This window comes from Typha angustifolia, chromosome 14 (genome assembly GCF_048772165.1).
Source record: "Typha angustifolia cultivar Huaian chromosome 14, ASM4877216v1, whole genome shotgun sequence".
Taxonomy (NCBI): domain Eukaryota; kingdom Viridiplantae; phylum Streptophyta; class Magnoliopsida; order Poales; family Typhaceae; genus Typha; species Typha angustifolia.
Genome location: NC_133252.1, coordinates 12,384,923 through 12,408,632, shown reverse-complemented (window position 1 = coordinate 12,408,632; position 23,710 = coordinate 12,384,923). Strand labels below are relative to the sequence as shown.

Here is a 23,710-nt window from a genome sequence, read left to right as displayed (position 1 = left end):
GTTTCTCTTTTACCTTTTTAGCCACCTTAGTGGGGGGTTTTGGGTTTCTTCGTCAAACGCGATGCAAGAATTTAGTGGATAAGGGTCTGACCGTTTAGGTTGTTGTTTTGGGACGATCTGGGCCGTTGGTTTGGGAGATCAGAGAGAGAGAGAGAGAGAAGGGGGGATTCACCTGGTTTTGGGAGTGGGGGGGAAGAGGAGTCCACCGACTTGCCAAATATGTGGGCCGAAGAAGAAATGGGTCTCAGGATTAGGAACGTGGTTAGTGTAATCTAGGTCGGTGTTAGCACGGTGAGTTTCTTTATTGTATGAGCTTTAGTCCAATCCTGGGGGTTATGAGGTTTTGAATTTCGAGAATTAATTTAATTAGTTTATTTAATTTTAATAAAGTACAAGGTTGATATACATAGAAAAGAGGAAGATATTTTTGAGCCGCAATAGGAGCTCACGACTAAAAAGAAGAGAGAGGAGTGAGAGGAGAGGGAGACAGAAGACTAGATAAGCGAGATGATATCGATGGAGGGCAGGTAGATTCATGGTAGCATAAATAGTAGTATTAATTTAATCATATGTTTAGAGTCCATCGCACTCCCATCTAATCCAATTCTAAGCCCATATCAGGCCTCGTTTCTTGGCCCAAAGATTAGCAGTATGTGAGAAGATGGAAACTTAGCATGCGGATTCCGTGCGGGCTGATTTGTCCGAGTTGGTCCGGCCTGTCAAATGTATATTATTAGCGCATCGATCGCGTCCATCAAGGGGTGAAAAACAGTGATTATAATAAACACATGAACGGGCAATAAATTATAACCACTAAAATAAACATCCGTATTCATTTTTACTATAATCTATTAAATATATGTACCAAAACTAAATTAGAGATTTGTATAGTAGTATGAAAATATCTTTTACATCACTATTTTCATAATATTTTTAACTGAATTAGAGAAAATAACTATTTCCTCTATGATTTTTTCTACCCATCCTTCCAAGTATCTCTTGAACGATAATCCCGGCAAGGTAAATATAAGGAGCCTATCGGATTAAAGTTAAGGTTATCACGATCTAAATAGATTTGGTCTACTGAATAGTAGAGAAATAATTTTTTTTCCCAATTCTAAACTTGGCTAAGTAGTAACTCGAGATCCATATAAGATGATCTTATTATGCATATCAATTGGAGCTATAGATTATATATATCTAATGACTTTGACTCTTGTATAAGTCGTCATATATGTACGATTTATAAGCAAGCACACATTTGATGAATGCATAACTTGGCTACTTAGTAACTCGAGATCTATACAAGATGATCTTATACATATCAATCGGAGCTCAAGGTTATATGCACACTAATTGTCAAAGCATTAATTGTGCATCCAATAATTTTGATCACATTTTTTCAAATACTATGACTTTTTTATATTCAATATAAAATATAATTCAAGTCATTGTATACATACTATTGATCAATAGACTGGCACGCATTTTATGAGCGCATAAATCGGCACTGATTCTTAAAAAGATTTAAACTCGTGTGCAAGTCAAACTTGAGCTCTCCAAGCTTACTACCAATATCAAATTGTCACATCATCACCGATCAAATTGGATGTTTCATGTCTGCACTTGAGACCATCTTCACTTATCAGTATTAAACACATATCCATACCTAACAACTCCCATTTCAACTTAAAATATTTGGAAGACATCTCCTTGTTTAATTTTTTTTTTGTTTTGTTTAGAAATGTATCGGATGGCATCTCTTATTGGCCTCTTCGTCTTCTAATGTCAAAGGTGGGAGAACTTTAAGAGACACGCGAAGACTCCCACCTCGCTTAATTAGCCGAAAGCTACGTATGTAGTGCAATGCAAGAACCTCAAATGTCAAGGTGGATCCACTGCCATTTACTTCTCTTTGAATCAAAGTTATATTAAAATGTGGGAAGTTTGTCACATCATGCATTACTGGCATGCAATAACGAACAACAATCTTAGTTGAAAAACACTATATATTTTTTATCGAAGACCTTTGATTTCCTATTCGTGCCGCACTAAGGAAGCCTAATCACTAATCAAATGAACAATACGTTATGAAGTTTTGTTGCCAAATGAAGAAGAGAAAGATGGGCTTTTGACAAGCATAAGAAAGTTCCAAAGTTTGGGGGATTTGCAGAGACAGTTAATGCAAGATTCAATCTATGTCAAGTGGGGATACGGCGCCCCTATTGATTGACTTAAAAGATTCTACCAATTGCCACCGTTCATACATTCTCCACTGTTTGAATGAAGTTTCCCCAAATCAACTGACTCAATTCCAGGATTATTTAAATCATCTTTATATAAGATCTCACAAAGATCTATTCATTAAATAATTTTAGGCACTACGCCACCCTTTGAATTGACCTTAGGACAATTTCTATTTCTAATATATATTTTCTTTAAAAATACATTCGAATGAACTGAAAACTAATAATAATTTGATTACTTGATAGACAATGGCATGCAACTTTTATTCCTTACTTTCTGAAATCTATATAGTACGGTATGAAGTAAGAGAGAGGGAGCTATTAATACGTCAACATTAACTTAAAAACTCGGCATAAATCATTAGATAGGATGTTCTAACTCCACGTAGTAGATGGTATGTATACTTAGAAAATACTACTAGTCTTTGGTAGGTGGGGGATATATAATTATACATATATATATACAAGGAGATGACCATATCTAAAAAGTACATGATGAGAGAGATGCAGGCGTGCTCTTCTCTCCTTTGCTAATGCTTTCCAATATTGACCATCCAACTTAATAATCAACCTAATCCAATTATTATTATATTTGGTGAAAAAAAAAGTCCAAGAGTAACCAAAGATGACTAGATAGAGCTCTAGGTGGCATCCCATGCTGCCTATAAATACCTGTTGATTTGCATCAACTTCTCCCACACCTCTCTTATTGGCTTATAGCGCTTGTTCATTGTAAGGAATGGCTTCCTCATCTGCTTTCTTGTATACTCTGGTCTTGGTGTGCATTGCTGCAGTGGCTTCAGCTCAGCTATCATCCACGTTCTATGATACATCTTGCCCTCATGCATTGTCGACCATCAAATACGCCGTCAGAGCTGCGATAGCGAAGGAGCGCCGCATGGGAGCTTCACTGCTCAGGCTCCATTTCCATGACTGCTTTGTGAATGCAAGTGATCCTAGACAAAGATGATCGCCATTTTTTCTTTCAATAGCTTATTCCTAAGTTAGCGATGTTTTTTGCTTAGTTTCTAGTTCACACTCGCCACCTTGAAATGAATCATGTTTCTAGTTGTCTCATGTTGTTTAAACAAGTAGTATTCAATGTCAAGAGCTCTTCTGCTTGGCAACTCGTTATTAACTGATCGAAACTGGCAACAACTGGCAGGGTTGTGATGGATCCGTGCTGTTGGATGACACTGCCACCTTCACCGGCGAGAAGACTGCGGCTCCGAACAACAACTCCTTGAGAGGTTTCGACGTGATCGACACCATCAAATCGCAGATCGAGTCGGTATGCAAGCAAGTCGTGTCGTGCGCCGACATCCTCGCCGTCGCCGCTCGTGATTCTGTGGTTGCAGTAAGTAGTAAAGACTACGTTAACGCACCGATTGCTCTAAAAACTTAAAATCTATTTATTATTTTCTAACTGCTTGTTATATACGTGCTTGAAATCAATAAGTTGGGTGGGCCTTCATGGACTGTTCAATTAGGAAGGAGAGATGCCACAACTGCAAGCTTCGACTCGGCAAACAGCGACATACCAAAGCCGACTTCAGACCTCAGCACTCTACTCACAGACTTCTCAAATAAGGGTTTAAGCACAACTGATATGATAGCACTCTCAGGTAACGATTACAAAGAGAGGCTAAAAATTTATATTTTGAATGATAAATAATAATATTATGCCCATCTAATGGGGATCTTTAATGATAATAAGAGCAAAATATAGAATATAAATTGTAAAATGACCAAAATCATACAACAACTAACATAATGAAACCAAAGATATATTAAACTCTTGTTCTAAGGCTGTTATTTTGTGCAGGGGGTCATACAATAGGTCAGGCCAGATGCACATCATTCCGGGACCGGATCTACAACGAGACCAACATAGCCTCCTCCCTGGCTACTTCTCTGCAGGCCAATTGCCCTAGCTCCGGCGGCGACGACAACCTCTCGCCCCTCGACGCGTCGACGCCTTCTACCTTTGACAACTACTACTACAAGAATCTGGTGAACAACAAGGGCCTCCTGCACTCAGACCAGCAGCTCTACAATGGTGGCTCTGCGGATTCTCAAGTCACTACCTACTCTACTAACATGGCTAAGTTCTACAGTGACTTTGCTGCTGCGATGGTGAACATGGGGAATATTAGTCCTCTCACTGGATCCAGTGGGGAGATCAGGACTAACTGTAGGAAGACAAACTGAGATAGTACTGTTCAAGAGAAGGTAGAAGTTTACCTTCTCCCCTAAGTCTATATATCTTTATGTATTGTAATGCTAAATGGAAGTGCAAACAAATAAAGTTCATGCATGGCTCCTGCAAAAGGTAGCTGCTGTGGTAGTTCTATATATGAATGTCTCACTGTTTCTAGTTCATCCTCAGGGTGAATCATCCAAACTTACTAATTTAATGTCCTTGAGTTGACCTAGTTGATGTGTTAATATGACGTATTTAATCATTCTGCCAATAGTGAATTAGGCAAGCTCGTTTGACTTCGTCTGATCAAGCTCGTTTGACTTCGTCTGTTTTATATGAACAGTTCTACTTTGGCAGCATTATGAGTGGTCGAGTACTTTTCTTCCTCAAATGGTACACGATACTAGAGTTTTCTTTCTTTCTATGTTTTGAAAACTTTTTTTTTTCTTTTGGAACTTAGAAGATGTCTGGCAAGCAAGCAAGAAAGAATAAAGAGGAAAGGAGTATATCGAAAATTTTCCTAAATTAAAACAGCAGATCCTCAGCCTTTGCTATTAGGCCCTTCCAATTCATCTATTAATTTTCTGCTAATATCCCACAAATATTAACTCTTGATGTTGAATTAGTACAACAAGACATCCTTCAGTAGCTGGCTATTTGAGGAGTAAACTTCAAACTTTATAGATTGGTTGGGGATAGAAACTAGTAAAACAAAATAAAGAGTAGGATTTCTTCAGGAAAAAAAAAAATCACTATGTTGTTCAACAACTTTACAATCGAAGTAACTGTATTGGGTCTGTCTTTCAGACTTTCAAAGATCTTGTGTCATTACAAAAGAAATCCTACGTTTCCTACTGTCAAAATTTCCCACAGATTTAGTTGGAGATAGACATATCCTGGACAAAGTTGTTTACATCAGATTGTCTTTTCGATAAGAGAAATAAGAGAGAAGAGGCTCCTCCTGATGTTGTCATTCTTCATCAGATTGTGCACTTTTGGAGAGTATCCATAGAATGATCAATGTTGGGGAATTTCTTGGTTGGTTAATGCTCTCATACTTGATGGATATTGCGGATTGCAGCATTGATGCTTTTACAATCGTAGTCCATGATCTTCATCCAGTTCTCAAAGTCCCCTATCTCCTGTAATCCAATTACAATACTTGTATTAGGAAAACATCTAATAAATAAAGACAATGAGAAGAATATTCCACTAGCAATTAGAAGCACTTCACTCAAGACTTAAACAAATGATTCACTAATCGTTTACTCAAGATTCCACATAAAGTTCCTACGATAGGTTCAAGTTGATTTCCTGAGCAAAATTGTAAACTTGGAAATTAATGTGGATGGTAAGACTTTCTTTTGCGGCAAATGCCTGCACCAAACAAATTTCTCTACTGCAGTTACACCGTTAAAATGAAGATCTCATAAGTGCCAGAGACTTAGTGACCTAAGATGCTAACACATGAACAGGTGAAACATAATTACCTTCAAAACAGAATTTAGCGCATGAGTTGCAGCAAGCCACTGATCTGTCTGCTTTTTATATCGCATAATTGTACTAAGTAATGCACGTATTTCAACTTCAATGTGTTTTTCATTAACGAATGATTCCTGAACACCACCATTAACGGTGTCGACCAGAAGATCAGAAACACGCACTGCAGTTCGTAGAGCGTCCTTCTTTGCCTTATCTGTGTTCGAAAAAACAAAAAAGCAAAAGAAACAGAGACTATTAACCAAATTCTCATACAGCTATATCAGAAAGAACTCTAAACTTAGTGCAAGCATCTACTATCAGATATGAAAGCATGGATGGCAAGCTAATTAATGTGGTATATGTTCGTCGACGGGCGACATAAAAGAAAAGAAAAACTTTCTGCTTTAGTTTTTCTTTTTCTTCTAGTTTCATCTCCACAATTTGTCATATACCTCTGTAATATTGTCACCATAAGCTTTTAACACTTCCCCATCAAGATATCCTCAGAAATGCTGGCAATTTATCCAACACACTCGTAATGTTTACTCTCCTACTATAAATAGTAATTCATGAAAGAACCCTAAAATCCAAATAGACTGAATCTAGACTTCGAAATGTAAGATCAGAGAAAGCATTCATCATGTTGAGCAACTCTCTAAAGCGGCTACCTTTCTTGCTCAGCAAAGCAAATCAATCAGGATAGTAACTTGGCATAAACCTAATAACAGAAGAAAAACTAGGCGGGGGGGAGAGAGAGATGATTGAAACGTCTCCAGATTAAAAAAATATTTCAATTCGTATATCATGCAGCACGGCCAACGACATCTCTTCAAAGGAGAAGCTAAAAAATTGCAGCTTCCTGGGATGGATAGGAGAAAGCAAACGGATGCAATAAATCGAATCGAGTGAAGAACGGGAGAAGCGAACCGGTCTGATCTCGGATTCGGGTGGCCCTTCGTTGGTGCTCGTGAACGATTTGGAGAAGCGACGATTCCAATCTCCCACCTCCTCCCTTCGCCCCCTCCATCTCCGAGAAGGTCCGGAGCTACCTCGCCGAACCGTGCATAGCACGTGATAGACCAAATACGTATATATTTATATATGCATATGGGCTTGGGCCTTTACCTGGGCTCGATAATAGGGTTATCGAGCCAAACTAACTGTAATTATTCATTGAATGAAGTCAAGCTAATAAATAATTTAAATAATTTTTTTATAATAAAAATATCTAAATTATTTAAAATTATTTATATTAGAGAAAAAGTGACAATAACTTTTCAACTCATTTAAGTGAACAAAAAGTAATGACTATCGACGAACTTATTGGGCTTTATCTGTTCTCGATAATAGGGCTATGCATCCAAACTAATCGTAATTATTAATAAAGATACTTAAGTTATTTAAAATTATTTATATTAGAGAAAAGGTGACAAGAACTTTGCAACCAATTTAAGTGAACAAAAAATAATGACAGATTGACAAACTTATTAGCTACTTAGTTCTTCCAACACTTTGGTAAATTTTGCAGCTGAGCAATCTCTTTTCCTTCTATCATCTTCACAGCTTATCACTTTCTTATCTTATCAAAATATATATTTGTTATTGAATAAAATAACGCCTATAAGTTTCCCAGTCGTTTTGACCCAAACCAACAAGAAAACTGAAAAGGTTTTAGAGATTGCAGACCAAATCTCTTATCCATCGACCACGTGTTAGTTGATTGATGTCACGTCTCATCCGAAAAATTAAAGCAAATTCGGACATTGTTAGCCGGTGACAAAGATTAATACTCGCATAATTCGACGACTAATTCCCCCAGGAATCTTCCAAAGGAGTCCTGGGTATATGGAACAAAGATTAGGTCCACATTCTAAACCCTATGTATCCTAGTAATTTTGTGCTTAATACTCCATATCTCTTCTTCTTTGCCGTAGCAAACGGTCTAAAACAAGCCATTCAGAGGTAGAGCTAAAACCATCACAAGTAAAAAAAAATAAAATAAAATAATAATCAATAACATGTGAACAGAGAAAGAACACATCTTCCTTTTAGTGAACAATTTAATTATATTATTATTATTTTGACTAACTAGTAATGATATTTAATCTTAGATATAACTGTTCATTAAAGTGGTACTCGCCGAAAGCAAAAGAAGTGGCCAAATCAAGATCATTGCCTTTAAATGCTGCCTAGTTCTTTGGGTAAGCTACATATAGTTGAAAATCACAACAATTAATGCACGTATGCATGAGATGGTAATTAATTAGATTCTTTTTTTTTTCCCCTATGTATACCTTTAATTTTTTTTATTTACTTATATGTTCCTCTAAAATTACTATTTTTATTTGCATACTCTTCAAACCATATAATTTTTTTTGTATATATACCTTTTAAAATCTTTACTTTTTTTTTTTACATGAATATATATATATTGAGAAATTATTTATAGGAATAATAAGTGCAAAAAAAAAAACCCAAATAATTAACTTGAATAGAAACGAACAGCCTGAGTTATCTTCTAACTCTTTTAAGTATATTTTAAGCAAGTAGGTAGTGACCAAGTGGAAGAAACAAAAAGATGATTCCTGCTCCTTTCTATATTTTAGGTGAGATTGGACTTGATATAATTATTAAAATTAGAATTAGAGTAATTATTATGTGGCGCTGCTATGAAGTAGGTATCGACTCACTAGTGGCTGTGATTGGAACTGTGGATTGCTTCACAAATAAATCGTGAGATTTAAGAGCTTTATTAGTTCACTTGTCAAATCGTCTCATGTGATGTGGTACTTATCATAGCACAGAGAATTTGGGATTCCAAAGGGTTAAAAATATCTTACTTTAATATAATTATTTTAAGTATAATATTAGTATTTATGTAACTAAAATTTACTTAAATAAACAAAATACTTTTTAGAATAAATTATTGAAGAAATCGAAATTAACCTTCCTTCTAATTAGATTGTCTAATTAATATAGTAGGGCTTTTAAGTTAAGATCACACTTGTAAGAGTTTTATTTTAGTCAAAAATATAATGACTGATGTAATGCAAAAAGTTATACATAGGTTAAATTGATTTTATGGATGAATACAAGGGGTAAGTAAATAAAACTATAGTTAGGTTTCGAAGAAATACTTAGAGAACATGTGGTTCAATTTATAACTGTTAAAAAATAAAAGATTTTTTTTTTTTTGCTTAAAATTTAGATCGAGTACAAGATATATGTTGTTGATTTTCTTTTTCTTGCATAAGTTTTCTTGTTTGAACTTTGATACCGAGTAATATCATAATTTTTTTTTAATTCTAAGTTTAGTTTAAGCTTTAGATATTCTTCTTGATATGAAAATATAAAGTATTTCTTTCTTTTCATGTAGGGTTCGGATTATAAGTAATGAAAAAGATATGGATGAAAGCAATATTTATCTATAATGCTGACATGAAGAAAAAACTATTAATTCTATTTCTTATATCTAGCTGCCAACGCCAATATTAAAGGACTAAAGAATTAGTCCACAATAGTATTATGCTATTATCGTCAGCTTGTGAAATAAAGATTGATTACATCAATGGTCTTCACATTTTGTTTCCTCTTGTCCACGAATCCAAAATCATTAAATGGCTAGTATTCTACTTGCTTGGACTCATCGTAGACCAAATTAATGGCACAATGTTATAATCTATGTTTGGTGTCCTTTCTTGGCAGCTCGAGGGTCTTAATCAAATGTAAGGTTGTCACATTTTCTTTTCTAAGAATTTGGCTTCTACAAGTTAAAAATTAGATATTCGTAAGTTATAATACAATCTATCTCACTATACATGTACTAAAGTTCACCATATATATCTAATAGTAAACTCTATACAGCGTGAGATATGTAAGCAGTCACCATTGGACAGTTCGCTGGTCTATCTCTTTCCTTTCAGCTCTACACTTAAGGCAGCTATTAATTGGCTCGTGTCTGGCCGACGTCTTTTTTGACGAATCCTTTGACCATTTCGAAGCTAATCCGATAGAGCTAAATGCTTCTTTATGATAGTAGTAGTAAGGAGTAAGCAAGCCATAACCATTCCATTATAAATCCAATTAGTCCTACAAGATTAGGTGCAAATTAAGTTCCTGCCATAAGACTCTTTTATATATTGGCATGCATTTCTCAAGCCAGACACACTCCTTTGCCAAGGCAATGGCTTCTTTCTCCACAACCTTTGCCCCTCTAGCACTTGTTCTCCTCCTCGCCGTCGGCAGCTCATCGGCGCAGCTCACTACTAATTACTACTCGAATACATGCCCTGGCGTTTTCAGCACTGTTAAGTCTGCAGTCCAGTCCGCGGTAGCGAAAGAGAACCGCCTGGGCGCCTCCATCCTCCGCCTCTTCTTCCATGACTGCTTCGTTAACGTACGTAATTCTTGCAAGCCATGCAGCATGTCTGCATCACCGTGCTTCTCTCGTATTATGCTTTCCTTTTGTTCTTGTTTGCGCAGGGATGCGACGGCTCGTTATTGTTGGACGACACAGCCACCTTCACCGGCGAGAAGACTGCGAAGCCTAACAAAGGATCGGTGAGGGGGTTTGAGGTGATCGACAGCGCAAAGTCGGCGGTGGAGAAGGTGTGCCCCGGCGTGGTGTCATGCGCCGACATATTGGCGATCGCTGCAAGAGATTCAGTCGTTCTAGTTAAGTAGTGATTCAATATATACCTTCTACCATGCACTTAATTGCTGGTTGTAACTTGTGGCGTAGCCTTTTATGTTGACACAATATATTGCATTTTTGTAGCTCGGAGGGCCTAATTGGAATGTGAAGCTAGGGAGAAGGGATTCAAAGACAGCGAGTTTGTCTAAGGCCAACAATGATATCCCTTCTCCATCCATGAACCTTGCCAATCTCACTGCTAAGTTTGCAGCTCAGGGTCTCTCTGTCAAAGATTTGGTAGCACTATCTGGTAATGCAATAAGAACTCAGTTAGTCTCGTGAAGTTCATGAATGAAAAGAGAGATGCTAATTACAAAAAGTACAGCCTAACTTATTGGAGTATATTCTCTTGCAAACTAATTTCATTTACCTAGTCATTTGAGTCCACTAGTTGTTGTTTTCATGTCCACTCATAGACATCAGCTAGAAATGCCAGTAATTTAATCTTTCTCAATTTGAGATTAACCTTTTCCTTCCTTAATATCTTAGGTGGTCATACAATAGGCCTAGCAAGGTGTGTCAACTTCAGAGCTCATATCTACAATGATACAGACATCGACAGATCCTTCGCGAAAACAAGGCAAGCAAATTGCCCCAGGACTACTGGATCTGGTGATACAAATTTAGCACCACTAGATCTCCAGACCCCAACACACTTTGATAACAATTACTACAAGAATCTTATCAAATTCAAGGGCCTATTACACTCAGACCAAGAGCTATTTAATGGAGGATCTACAGACTCCCAAGTCAAGGCCTACAGCAGCAGCTACAGCTCCTTCTTCTCCGACTTCGTTAAGGGCATGATCAAGATGGGAGATATTAAACCTTTGACAGGCAAGAAGGGCGAGATCAGGCTGAACTGCAGGAAGGTCAACAAAGGATGACATATGGATGGTCGAACCATCTTACTCAGAATTATATGAAACGAGTCAAGTATTTAAAGTATGATGCTTTAAGTTTTGAAAAATCTTAATCCTTTCAACTTGTTGTGTAGTGTATTAAGGTGTATAAGTGTGTGGAGTTGATGCTCTTAGTATCATTATCTTTCAATGCAAGATCTTTTACCTAACCGATATTCTAGAAGGAAAATTTGCCAATCCAACTGAGTTGCTTGAGTAGGATTGAAGTCAAATAAAATTGTGATTGGGAACAGAAACACGTTGTAACCTCAGATTGCAATGAAAGAGGGTGTTTTTATTTTATTTTACCGTGGCTAGTTTCAATCATGTAGGTTATCAAAACAGTGATTTTACTATTCCCAGAAAGATTCTTTTGCTTAATAACTTACTCAGAGTATGTTGGTCCTTTTGACCTACCATGAGCAAGAAGATCCAAATTCCAGAAATCAAAGCAAGTCAGAGAAGAAAGAGGGTTGATGGGGGCGAAGCAAGTCTGCAGATAAAGATTCTTTTGAAGAAAACAATGCATAATAAGCCACGACCCAAGAAAAGAGAATTTATAAACAGAGGAAAAACGACAGAATTTAAGAAGACATATGTAGAAATAAATCTAAAGATTTCCACACTGTTGAGATGGCCGAGTTGGTCTAAGGCGCCAGATTAAGGTTCTGGTCCGAAAGGGCGTGGGTTCAAATCCCACTCTCAACATTATCTCATTTTTATCTGGTTCACACTTCACATCCACTAGCTTTGTAGTTTGTACTATCACGCATACCTCCAACACAAAGTACTAATTTTCTTTTGGTTTTCTGAAAACAATATAGAGGAAATTGTACGTTTTACTCGTCTTTTTTGTTGTCTCCTCTTGTAGTTTGAACTAAAATTAGATATGATGCAATTTTTTTTAAAGAATACAAAATTTTCATGGATGCCATGATGTGATTATCGAGTAAGGGAAAAAGTTTTGGTCGTTTATAGCATCATCTGTAATGCTACCGTTGCTAGGATAATTACGATTTTACGATGCCTAACGTGACGAAAGATTAAAAAATAATAATATATGTATACCAGTGGTGAAATAAAGGGGTTAAAAGACGAGGAAAAGACCAAAGCATTCACCGACATGCCAGTAGATTCCAAAAAATCTTTTTCCCCTTGGTCAAGTGGAATTGCTCTTCCGGGCCCTTCTTTGTCTCACTACCGCACATGCATGCCTCCTTTTACAGGATCCAACCCCAGCTCGGCAACTCCATTCTCGTAATCTACGTCTCTACCTCTCTCTCTCTCTCTCTCTCTCTCTACCCAAAACTCACGGTTCACGGGCTTCACAACAATGTCCATTCTTCCTCACTTCTTTACTTCTTTATCGTCCTCAAGGCTCCAACCCGTAACAAAACAAGTAGAGTAGAAGTCGGCGCTGCTGAGTGACCAATGGCGCAAGCAATGTCGGTGGTGGGTGTAAAAGGTGAGGTCGACACATCAGCCCCCTTCGAGTCTGTGAAGGCGGCGGTGTATCGATTCGAGGGCGCCGCCGCCGCCGCAGCAGCAGCCACGTGGAGGACGCAGGCCCCGGTCCAGTTCTACCTACGCCCCGAGGTGAGAGTTCGTGTGCAAGATTTTAGTGTCTTTTGCTCGTATGGTAATCTACGTGTTTGCTGATTTGCTTCATTGACTCGTGAGTTGGGTTTCCTGTGAAGTTTTTAATCGAGAGCGATGTCTGTGTATTTACTGGTTATTACTGATGCATTGATGCGGAAGGGACCATTTTGGAGTAACAATTTGAAAAAGCAGACGTTTTTACCGTAAACTTTCTTCTCTAATTTAATGGTAAATTTTGCCTTCTATATTGAGAGTAATTGTGTGTATATTTACTAGTAACTGGTGATGTCTTGATGCAGAAGGGATCATTTGTAAAGTTACTCCTCTAATTTAATAGTAAATAGCTTTTGCCTTCTACATTGTGTTAACAGAGGCAAGGTGTTATTGTTAATAGAAAGAACCAATTAGTCCAAAAATTTCTACTGCGGAGTGTGGAGAATGATAAAAAGATGCTCAATGGGCCGACTTTGACTCTTTGGGAGGGTTTTATTGGGCTTGAACTCGAGAGTTGATGCTTTACTATGAGAAAAAATTAATTAGAGCAAACGATTTTGTTGCTAGAGAATGAATTCTTATGCTACGCTTTTCATTGTACAATAATTTTCATTCCGAAAGTCAAAAGGAATTTTAATGATTTTCAGACTGTAATTGAACTGATTTGATTTAAGGATCCCCAAATTGTTAATTGTTAATTGTTAATTGTTAATTGCTTTTGAGGGAGGTTCGAGTCCTCTCTCACTCTTTATTTAAAGAAATCTTTCCAGCCTGGGACCATCAAACCTATCAAACTAACTACCAGAGAGTGATTTTTGAATGATCTCAAAATTTGTCAATCCTATATATATATATATATATATATATATGTTGTAAAGCCCTTTTCCATCCTTTATCCTTGTTTGATTTTATGAAATGGTGATAACTGCTGGATGGAGAGATGCAAATGACCTAAATCCATGTTAAAGGTGACATACTTCTTGTGGTCCTCTATAGTCTATAAGACTATCACTTCTGACTTGAGAACATGTTAGGTATTGTTGTTGTGAGGTTATCTCATTTATTTAATAACTGATTCTCTCTCTATCTAATTGGATACATGTACAGTTTTACTGACATAAAGAATGAAAAAAGAAACAACTTTGTCGTGATATCTATGTTGTTTCCTTTTAAGTTCTTGTTGGAAGATCCAGAAGCTCTCTCCTATCGACCTATGAATAAGCAACAATTTCTGGCCCGCACATTCTTTTTGTATTAGTTGAGTTTTGGAATGTTCAGAAGCAGCTTATCTATATTAGTCAGAGACTTGCAAATTCTTATTTCATTCAATACAATGACCAAGAGATGAGGATTTTATTTTTGAAATATTATTTGTATCAGGAGATGGAACTCATGAAGGTGGAGGAGCAGACTGTAAAGTTAGAGATGGACCTCTTTGTGAAGGAAAGGGAAACACTTAAGGTGTTAAAAGAACTTGAAATGATAAAAAGGACAATTGATGGCTTAAAATTACAACTGCAACAGGAAACCTCTGAAGTTAATAAAGTTGCAGAGATCTATTCAGATACCATGAAGGTGCACCCAGTTTCAGATGTTGAAGAAAAATGTCCAATCTACTACAATAATCGTGTGGAATCAGTGGCTCAGAGTATCAGCAGAAAGCAGTCTCCTGGCAAAACTTTAATGGAATTAAAGCAAGCAAAGGCATACCTGAACAAGACTGCAGGTGGTTTATCAGGACCTGGACCGCAAACAACCATTGAATTGTTAAAAAGTCAAATAGAGGAAGAGAAGTTCTTGCTAGAGAAAACTCGTGGAAGGGTATGTTCAAACACTACTAAAGCCTCGTTCCTGGAGCAAAATTTGAGTAAAGTGATGGCAGAATTGCAATCGATCAGAGATGCAAAAAGTAAAGGCTCTCAAAGCCCTTCAGATTTATGGATTCGGATCAAACAGTTGAATTCTGAGAAAGAGAAGCATAAGAAGATGACAGAAGTTTCCAGATCTGAAATTGTTAGATTGACTGCCGAGATTGAGCAGACAAAGTGTAGAACAAAGACAGCCAATGTCAGGTTGCTGATGGCCAAGAAAATGAAGGAAGCAGCCAAATCATCAGAAGCTGTTGCACTTGCAGAGTTCAAAACTATGACAGATATCCTGAAATCAGCTATTATTCCCTCTACAGTCACAGTTTCTATTGAAGATTACACCACACTGACCCGCAAAGCAAGAGAAGCTCATGAAATTTCTCAAACGAGAGTCGAAGCTGCAATGCTTGAAGTGGAGGCAGCTAACAAATCTGAACTCGAGCTACTGGAAAAGGTGGAGGAAGTAACAGCAGATGTAGCAACCGGCAGGAAGGCACTAGAAGAGGCCCTAATGAGGGAAGATGCTGCGAATAAGGAAAAGCTTGCAGTTGAGGAAGCCCTCCGAAGACTAAGATCTGAACATAATCAGAAGACGCGATTTTCCCATAACTCTACTAAGTTCAAGAATTATTCGGCAACTCCCAGAAGAGGAGACACTCAGTTGCTTGATGTGAATGGTTTGAGTTTGATTAACAAGTCGAAGAGCATCTCAGAGCCAACATTGTCTATTGGCCAGATACTAAGCAGGAAGCTGATGGGTCCTGAAGATACTGAAGCAAGAATGCATGGAAAAATAGTTAAAAGGTCTAAGGTTTCTCTAGGTCAGATTCTAAGCCAAAAGCATGAGCTTCTATCTCCCCCGAGGATAGATGACAGTATTGCTCACAAGCATTTCTTTACAACAAGGAAGAAGTTTGGTTTTGTCGGTTTCACGCTACTGTTAGCCAAGAATAAAAAGAAGAAAAAGAAGAAGAAAGCGGCTTAAGAGCTGAGTACCAAGATAGCATAGCTATCCTTAGTTCTTTTATTGCAAAACTGATTACTATGTAATCACTTTGTCATTTATATTGATCTGTTAATCTTAGAACCAAGAGGTGGCATAATGAGATGCACTTCCATTGTTTTTCTTATCCTTGTACTAATCTTCATATATTATTTCACTAATAATAACATATATAATTTGTTAGTAAAATTGTCGATATGTCCGAGTGGTTAAGGAGACAGACTTGAAATCTGTTGGGCTAGCCCGCGCAGGTTCGAACCCTGCTGTCGACGAATTTTCTAATATTTTTATTTTTATTTTTAGAATAATAAAACTCTTTAACTATTGTCTATTTTATCTGCACCTCTTTATTTATTTTTAGTGCACCTTGACTCCCTAAATTATGAAAAAAATTCTCACAATTTGACAATATTAGCCCCCCCAAAAAATTATTTTACCTTCAAATTTTCTCTATTTTTTCTAATAAATAATATTTCGGACACTAAAATAAATCACGTAATACTCATATATTAGTTATAATAAAATAAAAAAATCTAACAGATGACTAAAGTAAGAGAGGTTCTTGATGATTAAAGAGTTAATGTGTGTGAAAGATATAATTATCTAATCTTTTCCAACCTCAACATGAACAAGTATCTTTTATTATTTCGCAAATAATTGCTGTGTGATTTTCATGAAAGGATTACAAATCTCCTAGAGAGTTTATTCTTAATTGATTGAATCCAGTTATTTTCAATTATAAGGCCCACATGTCTTGTAATGTTGTAATGTTATGTACATCCTGTGCTCTAATAATTTTAGTTTCATAGTCTTCTCTAATATATATATCGCTATTGGATAAAGATCTCCGTGATATCTGGATTATAATATATTTTTATAAAAATATAATCGAACTAGTAGTTGTTGCCTTTTTATTTTATTCCGACTCTACGAAGTAGTTGAAGTAGTTGAGGATAATGCAATATTCTTATAACGAAGCAATCTACCAGCAATAATTGAAAAGGATAACGATAATAACGAAAAGGAAAATAAGAAAAAGAGAGAGAAAAAGAAAGATACAAATAGAAGCAGGGGTGCTTCCTCCTCTCTTCGCTCCCGTGTTTTCCTCGTGGCTCCGTGTTTCACACGCCTTCTCCTCTCAGGTAACAATCCTCCTCCGCTTTGTCGCAAAATCTTGATCTCGTTTGCGAACCCCCCCTCGTTCGTTGCGTGATCGGTAGGAGATTTTTTATTTTTTTTAAATCTTTTCCGTTCCCTTGCGATGACGCTGGAGAATTCGATTAGGGTTTTGTTTTTTAATTTTTGGATTAGCTTCTTTTCTTTTATTCCTGCGATCTTTTATTTACGTATGAGAATTTGTTCGGAATAGTTGATAGATGCTTCAGATTGATCAAATTTTGGCTTAAATTCACTTTTTGAAGTGGATTTTAAAGAAAGTTTGCTTTTTTTTTTTTTATTTTAAAAAAATTATTAGTTAATAGTACCCAACGGTGGTAGTATACTAAACCCGGTAAATATTTATGTGCTAGGTGATCATGGGTTTGAGAGAAGGTTTCTTGTTTCTTGTGCTGGTCTTCAGTTGGACAATTGCAGATGCCAGGATATTTGTGGCTACTGATATCGTAGGTATGGCATACTATTTCTCTATCCCCTTTCTTATTTTGTTAATGTTGGTTTCTACTATCTGCTTTAATTTCTGGGGAAAAGTGGTACAGGAGAGGTAATCTATATGATGTCTCTTTGATTTTAAGGATATTGGTAATTTGAAGTCCGTTAAGGTACATGTAAACTTATGTTACTAGCACCTAGGCAATGATTTGGAATTTGTTCTTAAGTGATTGATCTTTCATTGTGATTTTGGATTGTGGAATATTGTAGCAGTCACGGCATTTTTAACTTTTTAATCATGTTGACTGTAATCTTGTGGCAGCGCATGTGGACAGTCCGATGTATCTGAGCAAGTCATCAAGAATTGCATTAAATTTAATAAGTTTGAACTTTGTTTCTAAGGTTGATGAAACTTCATGGGTAATTGTGATGTTTGATGATGTTATGTCCAAATGATATAGAGTTGGTTTGCAAGGCAAAACGAAACTATGATGCCGGTGGAAATTCTTTAAATTTTAATACTCACCAGGCACTGCTTCTAATGAAACTAGTCATGAATATGATCATATCATGGTTGGCGAAGGTGAGATCTATCTATATTACCGATAAGATGTTCCATTCATATGAATTCTGATAGTTGTAGAACCAAGGATAGAATAAAACGTGACTTTGACCTGGTAGATCTAGTTCCATTTGGAGAAAACCAGTATATTAAACTTTAAGCATACTTTGCAAGTGAAATGAAGATGAGCTACTGACTAACAGATACAGGAATTTGCTGAAACTCATGTTTGAGATCTGAGGTCTTTTAGGTTGTTATCTGTACCTTTCATTGAAAAGTTTGCTTTCTTTATGCAAGGATTACAATCTGCATACAGATTTGTTTGTCATTTATTAAGTTTCAACCATGCCTTAAGAGTTTGTGCTGAAAATAATTTGTTTGGGAGTCAAGCTTATAATCATTTAACATTCTTCCAGTTACTGAAGTTGATCTTGAGCCACCAAGAGTTGAGACTGAACTTTCTGAAGCAGTCAAAAAGAATGAACAACTTTGCGTGGTATGTGAAGACTTTACTGCTCGGGCTATTTATTACCTTTGCGAGAACAAGACTCAAGGTGAGATAGTTGGGATCCTTCATCAAGCATGTTCCGAGATGAAGTCTTTTGAAAAGCAGGTAATTTTTTTTTCTTTGTTAGATACATGCAACATATGGTTGAAGTGAGTATGTTGTTGAATGACAAGCTGCAATGTACTAATCCTTCTGGGTGAGTTCTTAATTACTTTATTGCTTTTGGCAGTGCGTTTTGTTGGTGGACTACTATGCAACTCTTTTCTTTGCTGAGATGACCAAGATACGTCCGGATGAGTTCTGCAGAAAGGTAAATCTCTGTGAGGAGATGGCCTATGCGACTCTTCCAAGGAGCAACAGTAGCTGTTCTTTCTGCCATCATATTGTTGAAGAAATACTTTCCAAACTTAAAGATCCTGATGCCCAGGTACTGGTTACTTTGCTTTCTTGTGACAAGCCTGTTTCTCACCTGCCTTTGAGGACTTGTATTAAAATTATGAACAAGCAAAGTAGCCATATCAAAGTAAAAGGACTTCAAGAATTTAGACAACAAGGCTATCTGTATTTCTCTTAGAAGAGAACAATTAACAATATTCCGATAATCATAGCACACCATTCTCCTGGCTCGTATCCTATATTGTGTGCTTGATACTCTTATTTTGCTGATGACTATCCTACATTATAATATATATATATTTCTCAATTTTAGTATGGTTTGTATTTTGTAAGTTGTCATTTTGTTGCATTCATTGAGAGTAGTTCCTGATTAATTTTCTTACTTGTGTTGATAGCTTTGAGCTTGCTGGTACATAATGAGGCAATAGCACTAGCTTCTTTTTTTTATACTTATTTTATATTGATATGCACTTTATGTACTTTGGCGTTTCTTATTTTCCATCTTCCTTTTTCTTTTAATTTTCAGACTTATATTATCTTATTAGGTATGGAACTAGTTCCTATGTTTCCTTTTCTTTTTTGAGGTAGGCATTGCTTGTGAGAGGAAACCTTTTTTAAGTATCATATGTGATAGTTAAAAAAATTTAAGCTTATCTAACTAATGGAATTACTGCTTATGCATTGTTTGCAAGGTGCTTAACTAGTTTATTTCCATTCCAATTGGCAGTTTGAGATAATCGAAATCCTTCTTAAGGAATGCAGCAAGATGGAAAATTATGTTCAAGAGGTAAATTCTTCGGCACTTGTTTCCTGTTATCTTTTAATATTACAAGACTTAATATTTAAAGCTGAGATATATGTAAGGATGTGACTTCCATGCTTTGATCCACTTTTTCTCCTAGTTAAATTTCTACTAGTTCTCATGATCCTTTCTTCGTCACAGTGCAAGCGGGTGGTTTTGCACTACGGTCCTCTTATCCTACTCAATGGTGAGAAGTTCCTCGAGACTGCTGATGTTTGTGGTACCATCCATGCATGCAAGAAGGCCAGCCTAGAATCAGTTACTAGCTCATTTGAAGAGACAGCGTTGAGTGATGCTTGAAGTTAGAGGATCTGTGGATTGTATCCATGTGTAATTATGATTTGCCTAGCTTCTGCAGGCCTCATTATCTATCTAGTCGATGCTAATTGTTTTATATCAGTCTATGTTTTGTGCTTAAACACAGCTTCCATAATTCAGAACATTGCTTTTTATACTCATTTATATGATGTTACCCGGTTATATCTACTTGTAACTTTTCTAACGGATGTATCTGCATTTATCTCATACGCATGTTGATGCTGTGATGAGAATACCCACCAGCACAGAATTAATATTTGAACCTTTTTTTAACTTGTTAGATGAGTACTCATATATCCATGCTGTGATGACAATTATTGAAGTGAGTGCAGTCTATATATATCAAGAAATCATACATCTTTTAATATAAGATTACAGAATTCGAGTCTTATCGTGTCAGAAATTTCTGCGAGGTTTCCCTCAAAGCTGGCTAGATAATTAACTTGCTTCTGGATTGCTGACTGGATCAATTAAATATAATTATCTAATGATTAAGTAGCTGCTGGTGATCCTTAGCACCACATCTTATCTGAAGAGCTGCTGCTTCTCCGCTGCAGATTATTGTCAACATTTTTCCTTCCATTTGGCAGCAAAACGTTGCCAATGGAAGGGATCTAGAAACTTGAATCTTATGAGTCCTCAGTAAGCATGACAATACCAAGCTCTGGAGACTATTTTATTTCTTAATATCTATTGTTTATCTGTGGCAAGGTCCTGATTGGATCCTTTGGATGTGTTCCATATTAGCAATGTGCAAGCTCATAAAATCTTCTATCCTGATCCTGTACCACAAAGTTGATAATCGATTATTATATATACTAAGTGATTGGTTTAAACTTTAAAGCATGAAGAAAATGGAAGTAAATTTAAAACATAGAATGTCCCCTGTAGTATTTTAGTGGATATGACGAAGAAATCATACCTTCTTATCAAGTTCCTCTAAGTCCACGCACTCGGTCTTGAATTAGCTTCCTTTCCCAGCCAGCGACATCCACAAAAGCATGTTCTGGTAAATTCTCAAAAGGCTGTTTCCATGGATCATTCTTAGCCAGATCATAGGTAGCACCTTGAATAGCTCTTTTATTAGGTCCACAGGGCCTTTTTGATGTAAGTTCATCATATGCTGTATTAAGCTGCAAGGCAGCAAATGTATGCCATCACAAATTTAATCATGTTATAAGAAGTAAGATATATATGGAACAAAAAACTGGGAGGAGAGACTTTTAAGTTTTGACATATTAAAAATGTTATTTACTTATTAGATGGCATTCTTGTGTAAGATATATCTATAATGCATACTTAAAACTATATAGAACTGTTTTTAATTGCTGCAACTATCTCAGATAAATATGACCATCTCAACAACCATAAGTTACGACTCTCTTCATTACCGTCAATCTCTGTATAATTATTTAAAATCATTCATAGACCTTCCTCTAAGAGATAATGCAATGAAATATCATTTTGGGAATTTAAAAGTATGACCTATGGACTGACCTCAGTTATAACCTAAAAGGAGGTGAATTCTTATTGACATAACCTATTCACATTTCCCCAAATCAAAAGGGACTTGGTAGATAACTTCAATATATATATATGTATGTGTGTGCGCGCGCGCGCGCGTGTGTGTGTATCAGAGCTTAGGACTTACATCCATGTTGCAGAACCAAAACATATAAGCAATAGCAACTGCAGGTGCCCTCCCCAGTCCAGCAGTGCAATGGACATAAACTTTTCCTTTCCCCTCTGATATAGCCCACTCTAGCGATGAAACTGCTTTTGGCAATTGCTGCCTCAGTGAATCTGGATCAAAGTCCCTTGCCTGTTGTAATCGATTTATAAGGTCAGCAGCAAATAATATTTCACTGTGTTCTAGGTCGATTGCATGGCACACAGTTTAGAAACTGCTCAAGAAAAGGGTATCAAATACATATGCTGTAGCAAATTTAAGAGGGATTAAATATGCCAATGATAGAATAATGTAGCTAACTAAAGATCTCAATTATGTCACTGCTTATATCTGCACATCCATGGAATCATGTTAATTTTAGGTGCCTTTACATTCTATGAATGTGGAAAATTACTGAGATCATGTAAAGCAATCTTGTAGTTAAGAACCTGGAGAAGTATCATCTGTTAAGATAAAGAACATAAATCTTGCATTTCTAAGCTGCTGGAACTGTCAACAAATCAGATGTAATTGTGAACCTCTTAATATCGATAGACGAAATGAAAAGCATAATATACTGCCTTAAATTGGACTTATTTGTGAAGTATCTACCTGATAGGAGGACTTCACACACGCAAAATGTATCAGGTTATATTTAGAAGAAACAAAAAGAAAAAAAAGGAAAAAATAAAAGAGAGATAACTTTGAGGTAGGAAAAGAAAGTTTCAAGCAATTGAAAGTTTTCAAAATTATCAAGGTAGAATAGAGTATGATAACTTGTACTGCACTGCCAGATATAAGATCCTCATTCCGTTCTAATGACAGAATTATAGACAAGGAAATGATGGATGGCTTACCGGTCTTCTCATATGGCGAATACCAACTTCTTTACACCTCTTGATGATAGCTTGGATATCGATGCCCCAGTATTCAATGTCATTATCCTGCTGCAAACACAATATATAGGCCACTTTCTCCTCTTTCAAGTGATCAATATCTTCGGGCGTCTGAGGTTGGGATCCAACAATCAAACTATCACTTATGATAGTGTAATTCATGCCTAAATACCAGATAGAAATATAATAAATCTATGATCAGCAGATAGGACTTTCTTTGGAAATTGCCATCATCTAGAAAGAAAGAAAAAAAAATCATTACATTATTCGAAAATGAAATTATTCTAAGCCACTTTGTTCAATAAAACAACATGTCAATAAAGAAATCAGAAATTAACTAAAGAAATTTACAATATGTAGAAGTCGAAACTAGCTCCATTTACAAAGAAACATAAATGCCTATAAAAATCGGTTTAGTAGGAAAAAAAAAAGTCTTCTTAAATTTGCAAATCAAAACTCTCATCTTCCGATCAACAAGATAAATACTCACAACCCAATTGACAAAACTCTATATTTAGCAAAACCTATATAGAAATCTCATAAAAAGAGAGGCAATTCCTACCAAGATCGTGATGGTACTCATATGGGTTCCTCATCATCCTCTTCATGGCGGTGTTGTAATCCTCCACCGTGCGCTTGGGGCCGCTCCTTCCCGCCGTGCTCCGGTCTTCTTCAACTGTTCCGCTCTTTGAGACCTTACACTTGATCCCACTGGATCCGAAAGGTGCTCTATAGGTGCCCAAACCCCCAAAATTCCTCCTCCTAAATGATGTCTCCAGTTCAAGCGATCGATTAGGCGGCGATAATACCGAAGAAAAGCAAGAGTTGGTGATCGTTTCCATCTCTCCCGTCTCTTTCGATCTCGGTTCTTCGCTGTTCTTCGATCCGGTGGAAATCCTAGGAAGCTTTTTATGACCCTTTGCAATTTTTATTTTAAATATCTAGTGAAGCTAGCGCGTTG

The 23,710-nt window shown here is 36.6% G+C and overlaps 6 protein-coding genes and 2 non-coding genes across 10 annotated transcripts; 6 read left to right on the top strand and 2 right to left on the bottom strand.

Moving 5' to 3' along the window:
- The first annotated feature begins 2,946 nt into the window (after window positions 1-2,946).
- LOC140776026 (cationic peroxidase 1-like) lies at window positions 2,947-4,628 on the top strand. Its single transcript, XM_073119567.1, has 4 exons — window positions 2,947-3,192; window positions 3,412-3,603; window positions 3,706-3,871; window positions 4,072-4,628. Exons 1-4 carry the CDS (start codon window positions 2,986-2,988, stop codon window positions 4,455-4,457), a joined length of 951 nt encoding a protein of 316 aa, XP_072975668.1. The 5' UTR covers window positions 2,947-2,985; the 3' UTR covers window positions 4,458-4,628.
- A 524-nt stretch (window positions 4,629-5,152) lies between these two features.
- LOC140776149 (biogenesis of lysosome-related organelles complex 1 subunit 1) lies at window positions 5,153-6,991 on the bottom strand. Of its 2 annotated transcripts, none has more exons than XM_073119749.1 (3): window positions 6,859-6,991; window positions 5,940-6,145; window positions 5,153-5,591 (listed from the first exon to the last, which is right to left on the bottom strand). In XM_073119749.1, the coding sequence occupies exons 1-3, from the start codon at window positions 6,956-6,958 to the stop codon at window positions 5,502-5,504; spliced, it is 396 nt and encodes a 131-aa protein (XP_072975850.1). In that variant the 5' UTR covers window positions 6,959-6,991; the 3' UTR covers window positions 5,153-5,501. The 2 variants fall into 2 exon arrangements, with proteins under 2 accessions (XP_072975850.1, XP_072975851.1); XM_073119750.1 differs by lacking the exon at window positions 5,153-5,591 and adding an exon at window positions 5,598-5,826.
- Window positions 6,992-10,021: 3,030 nt separating this feature from the next.
- LOC140776567 (peroxidase 4-like) lies at window positions 10,022-11,834 on the top strand. The gene is made up of 4 exons (XM_073120306.1): window positions 10,022-10,327; window positions 10,414-10,605; window positions 10,709-10,874; window positions 11,114-11,834. Exons 1-4 carry the CDS (start codon window positions 10,076-10,078, stop codon window positions 11,509-11,511), a joined length of 1,008 nt encoding a protein of 335 aa, XP_072976407.1. The 5' UTR covers window positions 10,022-10,075; the 3' UTR covers window positions 11,512-11,834.
- A 319-nt stretch (window positions 11,835-12,153) lies between these two features.
- TRNAL-AAG (transfer RNA leucine (anticodon AAG)) lies at window positions 12,154-12,234 on the top strand. Its single transcript has one exon. It is a non-coding gene; the product is annotated as a tRNA-Leu (tRNA).
- Window positions 12,235-12,755: 521 nt separating this feature from the next.
- LOC140776104 (WEB family protein At2g38370-like) lies at window positions 12,756-16,121 on the top strand. The gene is made up of 2 exons (XM_073119679.1): window positions 12,756-13,122; window positions 14,500-16,121. The coding sequence occupies exons 1-2, from the start codon at window positions 12,958-12,960 to the stop codon at window positions 15,970-15,972; spliced, it is 1,638 nt and encodes a 545-aa protein (XP_072975780.1). The 5' UTR covers window positions 12,756-12,957; the 3' UTR covers window positions 15,973-16,121.
- A 60-nt stretch (window positions 16,122-16,181) lies between these two features.
- On the top strand, window positions 16,182-16,262 carry TRNAS-UGA (transfer RNA serine (anticodon UGA)). Its single transcript has one exon. It is a non-coding gene; the product is annotated as a tRNA-Ser (tRNA).
- A 724-nt stretch (window positions 16,263-16,986) lies between these two features.
- LOC140775814 (uncharacterized) lies at window positions 16,987-20,324 on the top strand. Of its 2 annotated transcripts, none has more exons than XM_073119256.1 (6): window positions 16,987-17,132; window positions 17,520-17,616; window positions 18,577-18,773; window positions 18,898-19,095; window positions 19,792-19,851; window positions 20,008-20,324. In XM_073119256.1, exons 2-6 carry the CDS (start codon window positions 17,526-17,528, stop codon window positions 20,164-20,166), a joined length of 705 nt encoding a protein of 234 aa, XP_072975357.1. In that variant the 5' UTR covers window positions 16,987-17,132; window positions 17,520-17,525; the 3' UTR covers window positions 20,167-20,324. The 2 variants fall into 2 exon arrangements, with proteins under 2 accessions (XP_072975357.1, XP_072975358.1); XM_073119257.1 differs by lacking the exon at window positions 16,987-17,132 and adding an exon at window positions 17,157-17,206.
- A 174-nt stretch (window positions 20,325-20,498) lies between these two features.
- LOC140775813 (phosphoglucan phosphatase LSF2, chloroplastic) lies at window positions 20,499-23,694 on the bottom strand. The gene is made up of 5 exons (XM_073119255.1): window positions 23,312-23,694; window positions 22,711-22,913; window positions 21,836-22,006; window positions 21,107-21,317; window positions 20,499-20,966 (listed from the first exon to the last, which is right to left on the bottom strand). The coding sequence occupies exons 1-4, from the start codon at window positions 23,589-23,591 to the stop codon at window positions 21,114-21,116; spliced, it is 858 nt and encodes a 285-aa protein (XP_072975356.1). The 5' UTR covers window positions 23,592-23,694; the 3' UTR covers window positions 20,499-20,966; window positions 21,107-21,113.
- Between the last annotated feature and the right edge of the window lie 16 nt (window positions 23,695-23,710).

Bases quoted from the DNA above. Each gene is read 5' to 3' on its own strand.
- LOC140776149 (XM_073119749.1), bottom strand. From the start codon at position 6,958: ATGGAGGGGGCGAAGGGAGGAGGTGGGAGATTGGAATCGTCGCTTCTC. The intron at 6,146-6,858 runs GTTCGCTTCTCC...TTTCGAACACAG, and splicing joins CCGAATCCGAGATCAGACCG to ATAAGGCAAAGAAGGACGCT. The intron at 5,592-5,939 runs GTAATTATGTTT...ATTGGATTACAG, and splicing joins CGCTAAATTCTGTTTTGAAG to GAGATAGGGGACTTTGAGAA.
- LOC140775813 (XM_073119255.1), bottom strand. From the start codon at position 23,591: ATGGAAACGATCACCAACTCTTGCTTTTCTTCGGTATTATCGCCGCCT. The intron at 22,914-23,311 runs GTAGGAATTGCC...TCTGGTATTTAG, and splicing joins TGAGTACCATCACGATCTTG to GCATGAATTACACTATCATA. The intron at 22,007-22,710 runs GTAAGCCATCCA...CGATTACAACAG, and splicing joins TTCGCCATATGAGAAGACCG to GCAAGGGACTTTGATCCAGA.
- LOC140776567 (XM_073120306.1), top strand. From the start codon at position 10,076: ATGCATTTCTCAAGCCAGACACACTCCTTTGCCAAGGCAATGGCTTCT. The intron at 10,328-10,413 runs GTACGTAATTCT...TTGTTTGCGCAG, and splicing joins TCCATGACTGCTTCGTTAAC to GGATGCGACGGCTCGTTATT. The intron at 10,606-10,708 runs GTTAAGTAGTGA...GCATTTTTGTAG, and splicing joins CAAGAGATTCAGTCGTTCTA to CTCGGAGGGCCTAATTGGAA.
- LOC140775814 (XM_073119256.1), top strand. From the start codon at position 17,526: ATGGGTTTGAGAGAAGGTTTCTTGTTTCTTGTGCTGGTCTTCAGTTGG. The intron at 17,617-18,576 runs GTATGGCATACT...ACATTCTTCCAG, and splicing joins TGTGGCTACTGATATCGTAG to TTACTGAAGTTGATCTTGAG. The intron at 18,774-18,897 runs GTAATTTTTTTT...TGCTTTTGGCAG, and splicing joins TGAAGTCTTTTGAAAAGCAG to TGCGTTTTGTTGGTGGACTA.
- LOC140776026 (XM_073119567.1), top strand. From the start codon at position 2,986: ATGGCTTCCTCATCTGCTTTCTTGTATACTCTGGTCTTGGTGTGCATT. The intron at 3,604-3,705 runs GTAAGTAGTAAA...GAAATCAATAAG, and splicing joins CTCGTGATTCTGTGGTTGCA to TTGGGTGGGCCTTCATGGAC. The intron at 3,872-4,071 runs GTAACGATTACA...TATTTTGTGCAG, and splicing joins TGATATGATAGCACTCTCAG to GGGGTCATACAATAGGTCAG.
- LOC140776104 (XM_073119679.1), top strand. From the start codon at position 12,958: ATGGCGCAAGCAATGTCGGTGGTGGGTGTAAAAGGTGAGGTCGACACA. The intron at 13,123-14,499 runs GTGAGAGTTCGT...TATTTGTATCAG, and splicing joins AGTTCTACCTACGCCCCGAG to GAGATGGAACTCATGAAGGT.